Raw genomic sequence first — 16,008 nt, 5'->3', positions numbered from 1 at the left:
CAGAACGAGAGCAAGCGCGATCACTTTCCGCGCTCTTTGCACGCGTTGCAAACTGCTTATCAGGGGATCCTCATTGCCCTTTGGCACTGGGGTTTAAATGAGAGAGCGCAGTACATCATGAGAGAACATTTCTGCAGCCATGCGCAATTATAATATATATTTAAAGCTCGAGATGACGCTCCCCCCCCCCTCCCCCCTCCCCTTCACTGTTCTTTGCCAGCCGTATCTCAGTCTCCAAGGGGCACGCACAGATCAGAGCTTATCTCAAGACTGTGGGATGCTTGGTGGTGAAGTCACGGCAACGTCACAGTGATGGCAGACCACAGGCCTTTGCTGTGCATCTACATTTTTTGTTCTCCTTGGAAGACGGGGCCTACAAGCTACGGGTGACATTTTGATATTTGAAAGAAAGGGCGGAACAAAGCACCGTAGTCCTTTTTACATAGCTCACGTTTTAGGAGGATGAATGCCATACAAATTAGGCTCTATTTAATTTATTTCTATGACATTCAATTCTCTCTTAATTGCAGAGAAATCCATGATATTTTTCTCCCTCTATCTATCCTTACTTGATTCAGAATATTTCCATGAATATATGGATGTATCCTGCGCATACCACTGCAATGATGTAGCCCTCCAGCACATACAACCTAAAAGTAAAAGTTTTACCGACACCAGCACTGTTAACTGTAAATACGCAGAAAATGGATTCTGTTAAAGACCGTAATTATTTTCAAGAATGCATAAGAGATTCAGAGGCCATCAATACTTAACCTTAATTAAGTCCATCAGGTAAGAAGCCCAGTAACTATTTTTAAAGGATAATAGATAAATGATTCAAATAATCCACATCCAACGTTCACCATTTCAACAAATCCGCCGTTGCACCAAGTTCTGTAGCCCTTTGCTTGTGAGCATCAGCCTTTAACATATACAAATGTGGACATATGCTGCAGAAAGGCACACACAGAGAGTACGGCCGTGTTTGCAGTGCGGCAAAGAGTTGAAATGACTCACAGTGTTCCTACCAAAGCCCATTATTTCCCAGTCTCCCAGTGGTACATCGTAGTTCTTCAGCTGCCTGAGTCAGAGAGCCCAGTGCTATTTCCTCAGGGGCGAAGGTAAAGATACATAGTGTTTTTTCCACTCTATCTTTCTCGCTCTCTCTCTCTCACTTCCTACCTTCACTCCCCGGCTACTCTCCCTCTCTCCCTCTCGCTCCCTCCGTCTCTCTCTCTGGATGAGTTACTGGCTGGAGCTGGATGCCGGGCCCGTTGGCCTTTAGTGCGTCTGCCTTCCCACCTCCGGCAGCCCCCCGTAAAGCGTGCCCTGGCTCGCTCTGACAGGGCGCTTAGAGAAAGGTCAGGCCCAAGGATCCGACAAATCCCTCTCTAGAAAAACAGACGAGGAGACAAGCTGGAGCACATGTTTTAGGGGGTAAAACAAGAACAAAAAAGATAACCCACTTATCAACTTTTCAGCCTCGAGGTTTTGCATCTCTTTGACAATTTTGCTGCTTCTCTCCCTCTCCTACCCATCCCTCTCTCTCTCTCTCTCTCTCTTGCCATCCATCTCTCCTTCTCTCTTCATATTATCCCATCTCAAGCTTTCACTATCTCTCCCTTACTCACTTTTTTCTCTCCCTCCCTCCCTCCCTCCCTCACTCACTCACACAGATAAACACAGCACAAACACAATGTTTGGGTCTTTCCACACTCACTCTTTGAAAACAAACTTGGAGGAAAGAAAAGAAACTCTTTCATAAGTCATGCTCTCTCTCTTTCTCTCTCTCTCTCTCTCCCTCTCTACCTCTCTCTCTGCCTGAGCCCTCGTACCTACCTCAGATGAGCCCTGAGAGCGGTACTTATGTGCAGGGCTTTTTTTTCTCTTCTTTTTTTCTCGTGCCCTTACCTCTATTATTACTTTTTTAAATCTTTTAACAGCTGATGAATAATTGATGCGGATGAATATTTTAATGTTCTGCGCCGACAGGGAGAGCGTAAGCGATAGACGGAGGACATAAGGAGAGAGAGAGAAAGAGAGACGGAGAGGAGGAGGAGGAGAGGGATAGACTGACATTCTGACACGTGGGAGATGGGTGTATTCTCCACGGCGCTAACCTCGCGGCCACCCTATGGCCAGCCGTCCTGCGAACCTGCTTAGTCATCATTCAGCAGAGACGAGGGAGATGGCAGGAGCGTTGGCAGGAAAGTGGGGACTTGGGCAGGAATCTCCCCGAGTATCACACCTTTTTTAGCGATCCGTCTTTTTCTCACACTCCTTTTACAGTGTCATTATGCGCAGGCAGCTCGGCTGTGGCCTCCTTAAATGCCTTTCAAATGCCGCATCATAAACATATGAGTAACACATCTCCTTCCCGAGTCCACAAGACAAGCTGCTGAATGTTGTGTGCCGCAGGGAGAGGGCAATCAGTGCTAAAGCATCGAGCTGGATCTGTGATTCCCCAAGCATTTATATTTGCTTGCATAATTAATAGGCCGGGAGCAGCCTTCTGACCAAAGGGCGAGTGTAGAGGGCAATGCCCCAAGGGCGTTAAGGAAGATGTGGGTTTCCTTGCTAAATGACACATTTCGATTCAGGCTGTGAAGTGTGGCCATCTTAGAGAAGGGTGGGAGTGTGTGGAAAGCAGGAGAGAGAAAGAGAGAGAAGAGAGAGGGAGAGAGAGAGAGAAGAGAAAGAGAGAGAGGCATCAGCCATCTGACCGTGAGGAAGGACAAGGTCAAAAACACTGCACTCGGCCACACACTCCTCACGTACTCGCGGTGGCTTGGGGGATGGGGATGTGGGCGAGGTGGGCAATGCAATGCCAATTGGCCTCCCCAGTGGCCCCTCTGCGAAGAGGGCTGGGAGAAGCCGAGGCTCCCTCACCGCCTCCACCGAATAATGATCTGATGAGGCGGCCTCTTACCGATGCCTCGTGGGAAATGGAGTTTTCTCCCGAGAGTGCCCTCCCATATAAATATGTCCTCTCCTTGACTGTTGTGTTCATTGATTAACATTTCTGCCTGTTTCACCACTGCCGGAGGGATTATTATGCAGGGAAGGCGGCGTGGACGCTGAACAATAACACCCGTGCTGGGCTGGAAGCAATGAGACGAGACGAGAACAAACTACAGACTTGCTCCTAATGCCAATGCTCCGAGAGTCTCCGTGAGCTCTAAAAAAAGTGTGAAGACTGGAGCAGAAGGCTGGGACTAAGGCTCGGGCCCAGGTAAGGAATGAGCTCACAGGCCCCGGGACAGGCTCAGAGCCGTGAGTTTGCGGTGGCCGAGGTTAATAGACTGGGCTTTATCATTTTATTATTCCCGTGGCCTGAACGCTGCCAAATCCGGAGGAGTCTCTCCGAAGCGGCCATTACTTAATTAAGAGGAACGACCATAAAGCACACAGAGCAGAGAGGAGCTGAACTGAGCCTCCACCCGCGCTCTCCCCTTCTTTTTCCGCTGGCTTCTCTTTCACCCTTGTCTGCTCCTTCGCGTCTCTTGCTCTCCGTCTTATTTTTGTTCCCTCGTTTCCTTGTCCTCTCATTTTTTTCCCATCTCTGCCCCCCCCCCCTCTCTCTCTCTCTCTCTCTCTCTCTCTCTCTCTCTCTCCCCCCCACTCGCTCTCTTGCTCCGTCTGTTTTGCCCCACCATGTGCCAGCTTCACCTAAGCTTCAAAGAGCTGGAAACGGGTCTTCCTCTCCCCGCCGCAAAGCTGCTGTCAGGCGCAGGGCCGGGGCGGAGGCGGCCCGACGACGCGCACGGCAGCTCGCGCTGTTGGCAGGCCGTCGCCGCCGTGACTGGAAACAACGTCGCTCGCTGGTATTAATATTTACGCCGCCTTCCAAGAGGACAGGAGGACAAAATATCGCCCCTAATCTCGGCGCTTATCTGTCCTCCATCTCGCCGTTCTGTTCTGCCCGCACCGCCGCTCTTCCTGGTTTGCTAGCACCATCACCCCCCCCCCCCTTTCCCTCCTTCGCCCCCACCCGTCCACCACCTCAAAGCTTAGGTTTACTTTTTGATTTTGTCCGCAGATGGAGATGCATTCGGTTTTTGGAAGGATTCCTTTCTTTGTCTCCCTGCCCACAGCCCTCCCCTCACCTGATTTTTCTCGCTCACTCACTCTCACTCTCTCTCTCTCTCTGTCTCCACTTCCCTCGCTCTCACTCTCTACCTCTCCTTCTTCCTCTGATCTCAGCAGGTACCTGGCAGGCCTTACTTCCTCTGGCTTCTCTGCCTGCCTTTCGCACTCCCCCATATATATATTTTTTTTCATGCACGTTTTTGACATTTACAACCGCAAGATGAGGATTTCCATTCGGCAGTAATCCCTGATGCCTGGCTGCCTTATTCAGCCTACTGTAAACTGACAAATCTGTTTTTTTGTTGTTGTTGTTACTGTACTCGCTAATTGATTGGTTTCATTGCAAATATTTCTGATACACTCAAAGGAGGAGAAAGAGGAGGTTTGAGTATCAACTAAGTATCCTTTTACCCACCCATTGTCTATACAGTACGTGCGTGTGTTTATAGGTGTTTGTATATATGTGGTTATGATAGTGGGCCTCCATGTATCTGTGTGAGTAGGTGTGTTCGTTGGTTAGCGTGTGTGTGTGTGTGTATGTGAGTGCGCACGCATAAGCATGCTCTTATTTCCTCTCCTCTGGGAACATTATTCGCACCATCCAGTTGATGGCAGTGGATGAATATCTCAAGTGACGTGCTCTGTTGATATTGATTTAATTTCTCTCCGAACAAGGGGAAGCTCTTACATAAGGGAGACAGTGCCGCTGGCTCATCGAGGCATTGCCTCACAAACGTCCACCTGGATATGCTGCGCTGCTGTGACTGCTGAATCACCGAGCCTCCACACACACACACACACACACACACACACACACACACACACACACACACACAGTCACTCTCTCCGTCACACACACATACAGTTACAGCAATCTACGGTGACTGCAGGAAATGGCCCACTTCCTTTCAGTAAAAATCTTTCATGGCATGACACATTCTTCTGCTATGAGGGTCCCTTATTCAGTCAGGGACGCGGTTCTCTCTCAAGGGGCTGAGCTGTATGGACCCCTCTCTGATGCACACGCTGACCTCACCGAGGCCAGGCCTCTATTTTGCAAACACTGCGGCAAACAATGAAGAACGAGCGCGTTGTCATGTCTTGCGGTTCGTGAAATCTCAAGGCATCGCAGGGCTGAGAGGGGTCGATATTCCACCACTTCAGCTCCCCAGTGCGACGGCCGTGCGGTGGCCGTCCGGTGCGAACGTGGCCCCCGCCGGTTTCTGGGGCGGCACACTCGAGCATCTCGATGTGCCAGATGCCATCACCGCCGCCACAGTGTTTTCTAGTAGCTGCAGACAGCTCTTTTTAGAGCAAACTGTCCAGACGAGACATGTCTGACTAACAGCTAATGGAGCGGCACTGGTGCTTAGGAGGAATAGAAGGACCTTTTTTTTGTTTTCTTTTTTTACACAGCTGTGTCTGAGGAAAGTGCCTCAGCATGCCAGATATATCATATTTAACGGAGCCTTTCAGCCAAGGGCTTACAGTGTGACGAGCCTGCATTTTATCAGCGGCTTCTTCAGCTATCTCAGCTGCTGAACCTGTGGCCTTGGTATCGTTAGCACCATGCTCTCTCCACTGAACTACAGGAGTCTACACTACTGCCTCTAAGCCGCAAAGCAAACAACAAGTCTGTGATGCTGGAAAGATTTAGTATATTGGGGGAAAGTGTTTCCAGCCGACAATCCTCTATTTTAAGCGTATTGTGGTGTAATTCATTGTGACATCTTATTTTTTTCTCTCTCTACTTTCTTCTATCTCTCTTTCTTGTTGATGTGTTTTTGTTTTTCCACAGTCTACCTTGTGAAACAACTTTCTGCAATAACCCGCAACTTTTGATTGCAGCCTTTGGCAACATGCCTGTGTAAATATGATAATAAGTCAAGAAAATAGGCCAGCAGGCAAGGGAAGGAAAAAAACCCCCTCAATTCTCCAATAAAAAAAAAACTTTTCAAAATCAGCACAAACAAATGTGTGGAGGAAAGTAGAAGTGTTTCCTCATATCCATCAGGAGCAGCAGGCAATCACCTGCCACAGATGTGCTGGCGTGACGCATCTGCTTGGTGCAAATGGGGCCCGGTCTAGCACTGAGCCTGACACGCTCTCAACAAAGATGAACTTTTGTTACCTCTCAGACACTAAGCACAACAGAGACAGCTGGTACAACAACCCGGCACAACAACAACGCCGCCGCCGAACGCTCGCGGGGCAGAATTCCAGGATCGGAAACAACAGTTGGGAACTCTGCAGAAACTGGGGAAACAGCTGGCTACATTCCCGGCACTAATTTGGAGATTGACTGGAGACGGAGGATGCTAGATGCACAGTAAATGTTCATGTTCGTGTATTGTAGATTAATAAAATGTAAAAATATGGTTAGAGGAATGTCCTGAAATACTTTCTTTGCCACGGTTTACGTAACCGGTTGTTTGTTCTCACACTGCTACCAAAGCCTCGCTGCGATTTCTGCTTTTGCTCTTTCAAAGTGATGGTGACCTTTGATGACAACGTTGACCTCTGTTGACCCCACATTGACCTCTGTTGACCTTTGATGCTGTGAATGTCCTTTAGACCAGTGAGACAGCAGAACTCCCATCTGTTTAGTCTCTTCACCTTCTTGCAGTGGACAAACAGATCCATCTAGTCTGATGAAATTCAGTTCAAACACAGACCAAAATGCTTCAGCGCAGTGGTGTAGTCTAGTTAGCTGTAGTGGATATACTGTGATGTAGTAGTTTGCTGTAGTGTATATACTGTGATCAACCCCAAATGTTGATATGTATCCTCGCCTATTTTTGATGGGTATACTGAGATGGTGATGCTTTTTAAGTGGGTATACTGTGTAGTCCTGCGTATCACGTAGACTACAGTACACCACTGCTTCAGTGTTCAAGAACAAGTGGTTGGAGCTTGGGAATGCTTCCTTTGAAATGGGGGAAACATCTAACAGAGTCCAGCTCAAAGGTAGCACCCATCTCCCTGATGCCAAATGGAGGAAGATAAGATGGAGGGACATCCGGGGGGGGCAGGAGGGGGAACGAAGTGGCCAAGTGCTGAGTGCTCATCTTGCTTGTTGAGTGAGAATAAGCATCTACTGTACGGCTGCAGCTCTGCTCAGATACAAACCCTGGCAAACAGGGCTCATGGGCTCGCCACTCTAGAGATGCGAGCGAGCTGAGACCTCTCCACCAGAAGTTGTTAACATCCCAGCGTTCAGCAGCACTGTGAGCCTTTACCTTGTAAAGTCCAACGCACCGGCCCTGCCGGACAACAGCCCGACATGCCATTTGACTGCAGAACAATGGTGCGCTCAATATAGAGCAACGCTCCACAAAGGCTGCATCCTCAGTCCCCGTGACAGACTGGCCGAGTCTGTCCGCCCGCTGGAAAGATTTCAATATCCTAACATCTGCAGCCCCCAGAAAAACCTTTGTTCAGCTCCGGCGCTGCCTTTCACCTGAGGTGCCTGATTTACCTCAAGGTCTGAGACACCATTCAAATCCTCTAGCACGTCCAATGCAGGCCATCCTCCCACACTTTCTTCTATTTTTCTGTCTCTCGCTTGCTCTCTTTCTTTCTCTCTCTCTCTCTCTCTCTGTCTGTCTCTTTCCTCTCTGTTTCTCCAACTCCATCTCTCTCATACTCTTCAAAAATCCTGTTTTAATATCAGCCCCAGTTGATCCAAGTGTTGTAATCAGAGGTCGTAAAGCCATCAGGCCTCATTTGTGTTTTTTATGAGCAAGTGAGATCACGTTGTGCCCCTGGTGGTCAGGCACAAAGCCCTTTTCAAAAGTCTGAGGGCTGGGTGGAGGAGGGCGTGGGTGGAGAAGGAGACGAGTGTGGCATCCGAGAACAGCAGGTGCCCACGGCCAGTTGGCTGGTGTCAGGAAGGCGAATGCTTGAGTGCCCTTCTCTCTCCTCTCTTTCGCATTCTCTCTCAAGATAAAAGCGTTTGATGAACTGTCCGTGACTTGATTTGACATATTCCCACCGATCAGCTTTGCTCTTACTCTCCCAGGTTCCATTTTCTGTTTTAGATGACTCTTACCTTTTTTTTCCATACGTTTGCTGACTAATTTATTGTATTGGTTAAAGAGCCTGCTCACCGCAATGAGCTGTGAAAGCTTTGAAAATATATATTCATTTTACAACATCAGCGCCCTTGCTTCAATTCTTTTGCAAAAACAGGTGCGTGACTCATCCTACCGTGACCATAGCATTGCAAAATATCATGTGTATATAATAATGGAATAAGTATATCATCGTTTTATACTCTCCCATCACATGAACTTGAATCTTTTTTTGTTGGTAATGTTAGGTTTGCACCTGCAAATCATCCAAATCTGGGCCCATGTACTGAAGGCGCTCAATACCTATTTCCTCACTGTTCACTTGGGGCATGATAACATTGCACCATACATATACATGAGTCTAAGCCGGGCCTGCAGTCTGCTATAACAGGGGTCTTACCTGTAGATGATACAAGCGCAGTCTCGGCACGTGCCACAGTTCTCAATGTCCTGCCCCGTACGGTACGAGTGCCTCCTGCAAAACGAAAAAGTCACAGTGACCTCGTCAGCACAAGCCTGCGAAAAAAACACCTCCTCTAGTCGATGACATGACTAACGATGAGATAACACCTCTAATACGAATTTTTGAAAACAGCTACTCAGCCGTGCCACTCACAACGTGCAGGCTCATTTGTCTCAAAGAAGTACACCAGCACCGTTTTGGGTACATAAAATCATCTCAAATTACTGTCACTGAAGTAGCAGGACAAGAAATGACTTACAGTGCTAGTTGTTTTTTTTGTTGTTCTTCTAATGGCCTGATTCTTGTGAATGATCTCTGTGCTCCACTGACAGTTACATAAGTGTGAGTCACTTGATCTTTGGGGGATTTAGTATTATTTATGTATGTGTGGGTATGTAGGACCCTTCTCAGTGTGCTCTCATTAGTATATCAGGCCAGGGTTTTTCCTAAGGTTGGGGGGGGGGGGGGGGGGGGTCGGGTCGTGTGTGTGTGAATGTGTGTGTTTGTTGGGAGTGGGGGTTGTTGCAGAGTGGAGCCTTGATCAGACAGCATTCACGCGCTTCCACACATTCCAACTCAACCTCAAAAAAAAAAGAAAGATAGAAAAAAAACGACGACAACAGCAACACAATACCTGCTATCAGCGCATCCTAGTTTAGAAACACAGTACAATGGAATCCTAATTGCACGCCACTAAGGTTCTTCAAAAACCCCCTTCTCGTTTCTGTTTGCCGGGATGGATTAAAAAAGTGCTGTTATTTTTATTTCTCCGTTTTAAAGATCTCCTCAGGCAGATGGAGAATGTGCAAAGGGGATTAATGATTTGGCTGATGAGCATCACTCGTGGCAAGACCGTGAGTGTGTGTGCGTGTGTGTGTGTGTGTGTGTGTTTGTGTTGAGGTTTACTCTTAAAGATGACGTTAATTTTCACTCCACACTTAAGCCCCACCTCTGCAGTGCTTTGAACTGGAGTGTGGGGGAGAGGTCTATCATTAGCCCCTCATTAACACCAAGGTGATTGCAAAATCAACAGCGCATCACTCCCGCAAATTAGCATCTTGTCTTCTATTATTCTCTCTTTTTTCCCCCTATCAAAGCTACGCAAATAGAGCTAACAAAATTGATAGACTGTAACACTTTGCCGGTTATTATATTGACACAATTTAGCGCCTTCATTCCAGTTACCTGGAAAGTGGGAGACTTTTTTCAGCAATTACTGCAGTGTCTCATCATTATTTCCTTTGTCAATTGTTCAGGTGATTTCCAGTTCAAGGTAGGGAACATTGGTCTAATGAGGAGCATGTTTTGCGCATCCTGGGCTTTTGTGTGTGTGTGTGTGTGTGTGTGTGTGTATGTGTGTGTGTGTGTGTCATTGCTGGATAAAGGGTTGGTAAAGGTCATCTACTTGTCTTTTTGTCCCTCCCCTCCGTTCCCTCGCAACAGCCATGCACCTACAAATGCAAACACACATACATGCACGCGCACACACAAACACACACACACACACACACACACACACACACACACACACACACACACACACACACACACACATATACACTGCTCATTTCTAACATGGAAACACTCTCATTATAGGCCCTTCAGACTCTCACCTCAATTCCCTCTCTGGGAGACAAGCGAGTCATTCATCATTACCTCAACATCCCATGGGCCCCCTACACTCTTCCCTGCTACCTCTGTGTTTGTGTGTGTGCGCTTTTCAGCATGTGCAAATGAGAATGTCCAATCTCTCTCTGTGTGTGTGTGTGTACGTGCATGAGAGTTTTTATTGTATGTGTAAAGGAAAGCATGCATGCATAAGCAGTTGTGTGTATGGAAAAAAGTGCTTGTGTGTATGTGTGAACCTTTTGTACCTAGTATTTAACAGAAATCATGCAGGCATTGCAAACAAGGCTTGCAGAGTCTCCCTCTCTCTCTCTCTCTCCCCCCTCCCTCTCTGAAAATCAATACTTTTGACAATTTAATCCCCCAGCAGCCATGCAAGCACAGGGCTGAAAAATCTGCATTTCAAATGGGGCCCCCCTGAGTTTAAACATATAGGCAAACAAAGTGCACGGGGCTCTGCCTCTGCCTCTGCCACCACCCTCCCCTATCATCGCCTGTCTCCTCGCTCTCTCCAGGTGGGCAGACACAGATTCCCCTGTTTAAATAAGCAGCCGGGCGCGCGCCAATGCAAACAGCCTGATCCTCCGGCCACTCTGATCAGGGCGGCAGCCACCTGGTCACTGTGGAAGGAGGTGAATGGAGATGGAGCTGTCAGTGCGGGGAAAGGGGCCGAGAGAGATGCTATTGACTCCTGCCCGCCGCTCCGCTCCGCTCACTATTGAACTGTATCGATGCGAGACGCAAGAAGTAGTGCGCAAACGAAGAGAAAACACAAACAAGACAGGTAAGGAGATAAATAAAGTGCCATTTTTAATTAGCTAATGTTTCCAAGTCGTCAATTAACAGGCCACGAAATAACGATAAGCCCGCAAATAAATATAGTGTTTAGTCTGTTTAATAGCTATAAATAATTCTAAATGTTCATTAATTCGATTCCACACAATCACTATGGCATCCTTGGCAAAGTCTGCATCGTTTTTGCAGAGGACGCTCACAACCACAAGCATCCACTGATATTAGGACGAGCAGCAGTACTCTTATTACACTCCAAATCCCCTTGTCAGTATTGCTAAGATATGAGGCTTCATCAGGCTGTATTGTTCAGTGGAGGGTGAGCGGAGATGATGAGAGGGAACCACAGGGGGTTGAGGGGAAAACACTCGGCTCCGCATTAGGAGGGTGAGTCTATCGAAGAGCGCCCGTCTCTGCTTGTGTGTGTGTGTGTGTGTGTGTGTGTGTGTGTGTGTGTGTGTGTGTGTGTGTGTGTGTGTGTGTGTGTGTGTGTGTGTGTGTGTGTGTGTGTGTGTGTGTGTGTGTGTGTGTGTGTGTGTGTGTGTGTGTGTGTGTGTGTGTATGTAGTAGACATACACAAAGCCCGGGCTTAGGCCTTGGTTCCTGCAGACCATGAAGTACTTTCAAGAAATGCCCATTTTTTAAATGTAGTAAATAAAGGCTAAGTTTCCTGCATCGTGTTCATTTCAGCGTCTAAATGGTTATGACTGTCTGTGTGTGAGTGTGCGCGCGCGCCTTTGTCCATTGGGGATACTGGAATGCATTGTCCTGATATAACCCAAAGCCTTCCAATAACTCTATCAGAGATAGGCAGCTACTAATAACAGGCTGTTTGGAGAGTGCTCTATACTCCTCCCACTTCCTCTCATACACCAGGAAAGGTGGTGTGAATGGTGCTGGAGGGGGGGGGGGGTTCTGGCAATAGCAGGTGGTGTGTATGGGTGTAAAAGGGTCACTATACCTCAATCAGTGTATAGGCTTGTGGGTGTCGATGTATCTACTGTGTGTGTGTGTGTGTGTGTGTGGTGGGTGACAGCACCCTCTGCGTCTGCCTCTCTCTTGGCACACACATCCACATCCATCAGCATTCTAGCGTGAGACATGCTGCCATGGCCGCTGTTGCCGCGCCACTGTTGCCACGGCGCTGAACGATAGGAAACACACGCGACAGCCAGGGGGAAAGAGTGAAAGACAAACAGTGACGGGGCGGGACGCTTGGCGTGTCCTCTGGCTCCTGTCTGACTCAGCAACTCTCTGCGCATGTACTGCTGTGGAACAAGGCAGCCAATCACGAGCCTCCATTACTCGCCACTCACTCACTCACTCACGCCCTCTCTTTTGCGTTGTTTGTGCTGAGCATCAATTATTTGTGGAGAGGCTTCAAACCTCTAAAAAACGTTGCTAAACCCTAAACTCCCTACATCAAACGTAGCCACAACAACCATTGCCACTGCAAGCTGACCCTTCTGAAAAGCTGCGTTTTTTCAAATGTAGTGCACCTGCACGCAAAAGCCGTCGTTGGGGACCCACAACACACCCAAACTGTTTTAGGTCTCCCTTTGGTCCGGTGCACCTCACTGCGCCCGCGAGATACGGCAATTATAAAGCTCTTGATTAGCGGAATCAGTTGTGCTCAGCAAAAGCGAGGCCTGGGAGAGGCCTAATATGGGCAGTGTTGTTGGTCGCCAAGAGGGAGATTGAAAAGCACAGGTCTAGTGCTCTCGTGAGGAAAGATAAAAATAATTTTTAAAAAGCAAAGTACACAAAAAAAGCAATTAGCAAGAATAGTTCAGGCAGCGCGTTGAATATTCTTTGGCATATATCATCCATAGGAGACCATTACTGGTCCATTTCCCATTAGGTCATCTTTTGGCACTAGACTTTAGGACCCACTCACACAGCAAAAAGAAAAGCTGATCCAAAACCCATTTGTGCTCTAAACCCATCATGTAAAAAAAGCCCAGACGTGCGCACGGAGCATCGGAGGCCAGATCAGCACAGTGTCAGGCCCTTTGAAATGCAAACACGGGCCTTGCTCCCTTCGCCTTTTTCCCCAAGAAAACCATCAATTCTTACCCAATTACACGACCCAGGCCCTGCATCAGATCACAGCTTTATTTACTCACCACTGTTGAGATTGAGACGCGTGGTAATTGTCGCGCACCCTCTCCCACGTCTTTTGAGTTGTTGCCGACATTAACGAGTCACTTAGAGGTAAATAAATCTCTCTTGTCCCCTAACTCCCCCCCGGGTGTCAAGGTGCTCCTGTAATTGACTTCGGGCTCCATGCACCTTTCTTGGCGTCCCAGAATACCCTCCAATTACTCTGTTTGACAGCCACAAGATAAACACCATTCACACCTCGAGCAAACAGAGCTGGGTGGGAAATGAATCGGAGTGGAATCAACCCCAAGCCCCAACATCCACCCCCATCCCCACCCCACCCCACTCCAATTCCCCGGAAAAAAAAGAAAGAAAATGCGGATCAATGGTGCACCTGGTTTCCAGAAGCTGATTAGAGTTGCGATCTGGCTTTGTGGACCAACCTCTCTGCTGGCTATAACTATTCTCCCAAGAGAGTGCAAAGTGAGTTTCCGGGGCCAAAGCCTATACAGAATGGATCTGTGGGAGTCAGGAGACTGTTGTTAGTGGCAGGGGCTTTACTCCCAGAGGGATTATCGGTGTTGGCTTCTGTGTTCTGTACACAGGCTAAACCATGTCCAAAAAGAAAACAATCCCCTAAAAAGAGGACTTCGGCAGTCGCTGTATCTTACGTGACAAAGCATTAAGCATTTTAAAAAAAAAAAAGAACAAAACAATCTTGTCTTAGTGTACTTGCTTGTTAAAAACCCCTCTAAGTACTTATGAGATTGAAAAATGACTAGTCCTTTTTGGCGAACGGGGTGACATTGTAATTGGTGTGTGGGTCGGCCGGGTTACAATGGGAGGTAAATATAGCCGCGGCGTGACAGAGTGGTGACAGGACAGATTGGGAGCAGCAGGCCTCCTCGTTTGCTCCTGTCTCCCTCTCTCTTTCTCTCTCTCTTCCTCTTTCTCTCTCTCTCTCTCTTTCTGTCTCTCTCTCTCTGCGGCGCGTAAACAGGAGTGAGGGCCGAAGAAATAGCTCTGGCGCGATGTAACCGTCCACGGGTGCCGGTCAGCCGTATAAAAGCGGTCTCAGAGCGCTCACGTTCCCCTGTTTCCTCTCTTTCTCTCACATTCCCTCCGTCTATACCGTGTTTCCCATTCATCTCTTTCTCCCACTCCCGCCTCCTGGATGCGTCACTCCATATATCGACATTCCCTGCTCTGCAAGAGTTCAAACCAACCTCAATGAAGGGTACCATGCTCGCTGTGTGCATCATAAACCACAAGGCAAACCAGGCAGGCATTCGAGACATCTCTTAACAAGATGTGCGTAGAAACAGCTAGATGATCAATAATTCATAGCATTGTACCCCATTACTGCTTGTGTAAGTTTTAGAAATGTTAATGGTGTTTTTGTGAGCAGAAGCAAATGTAAGAGAATACACAAAAAACTGACAAGAGGAATGATTAAGGGTGGTGTATTCGAAGCTACAGCCGGAGTTTGCAAGTATTTAAGTGGGCTATAATGTGGAGAGAAAACTGGAAACACATTGCTGAGCGTGAGCAAGTCTACAGACGTAAATGAAGAAAATGTGAAAGATTGTCTTGCCCTTTTCACTTTCTTCTTCTGTCTCTCACTCCAAAATATCTGTTCTCACTGCCTCTTCTCTCTATCCAATTCTGTTACCCACTCCAACTCAGACACAAACATTCACACAACCTCCATACTGCCACACACCATATGTGGTGTCATTTTGGTGTGTGATTGTATATTTAAAACTACAAAACAAATAACAAGACAAACCACCTTTATTGAGCACGATGAAGTCTACTTGAGGTATAGAATAACAATATGTCGCATCTCTCACTACTTTCTCTTTCTCTCTCTCTCCACTCTCTCTACTCTCTCTTCTCTCTCTCTCTCTCGTTCCATCCCTCCTCCCTCTCTCTGGGTTCCTCGCCAGTTCTGCGCCCAAACCCCACCCCCACCCACCTCATACACCTTCTGTCGCTCGGAAGAGTTATCATGCGTTTGGCAGAGGGACAGGGAGCCATCAACAAACAGCACTCCCCTTCTGCTCTCGCCGCACTTGTTTGTCCGTTGGCCTGTCTGCCTCGTCGTCCAATTACATTTATTTATTTATTTATTTATTTCAGTCTTTTGAGTCCCCCTTGCAAATTGAACAGGACTGACGATGAGTCATCTATCTCTCAGAGAGTTTCTTAAAAGGAAGGGGTCATTGAAAACTGTCACACGTACAAAGATAAGGATGCTGTGTTTCAGTGAGCAGAGGAAAAAAATAAAAATACGCTCAGGGAAATTCCCAAGCTACTTTTAGTCATAGAACATATCGGGAGAACCTTGCCAGAGAAGCATCCCTCTGAATCTCTCCTATATGGAGATTTGGATTCTAAAAATATTGTACCATCTGGCTGCGCACCTTAATGTAAATTGCATGAGAAAATGTCTTTGTGTTATATTATTCTGTCTTAAATTTCTCCAGAAAACGGCGTGCCGAACGCTTTCAACTAAAAACGACCCAGTTAGCTGACTAATAAGAACGCTTATATTAAGTATTCATGTATTCGTCAGTGGAAAGTAGTTGTGTTGGATTGCCTCACCTCCCTCTTCTGGGTCAGGCGACTCGGAAAGTTTGTTCTGTTGGATGGGTGGAGAGATGGGGCTATTGTGCTCATTACTGCCAGAGACGTTTGAGAGAGCAGTGCAGCCAAAAAAAAAAAGTCCTGTGAAAGAGAACTTGTGTAGGAGGAGAGAGAGAGTAGAGAGAGAGAGAGAGAGAGGGGAAGCACACAGAGAGCTTTCCCTGAGCTGCAGGTGCAGGCTTTTAAACGTCTAAAGTGAATTCAGAGCAGCCC

General features: G+C 47.6%; 1 protein-coding gene across 1 annotated transcript in view; it reads right to left on the bottom strand.

Annotated features, from left to right (window-relative positions):
- LOC134101508 (mucin-2) overlaps positions 1 to 16,008 on the bottom strand; it is a 53,510-nt gene that overhangs the window by 26,342 nt on the left and 11,160 nt on the right. Inside the window, exon 2 of the mRNA XM_062555233.1 lies at positions 8,563 to 8,637. Within this exon, the coding sequence (XP_062411217.1) occupies positions 8,563 to 8,637 (75 nt within the window). The remainder of the gene's footprint in view (positions 1 to 8,562; positions 8,638 to 16,008) is intronic.

The sequence above is a fragment of the Sardina pilchardus genome, chromosome 14 (assembly GCF_963854185.1).
Source record: "Sardina pilchardus chromosome 14, fSarPil1.1, whole genome shotgun sequence".
Lineage (NCBI taxonomy): Eukaryota > Metazoa > Chordata > Actinopteri > Clupeiformes > Clupeidae > Sardina > Sardina pilchardus.
Note: the sequence above shows the minus strand (reverse complement) of the source record. Positions and strands in the feature narration are given on the sequence as shown.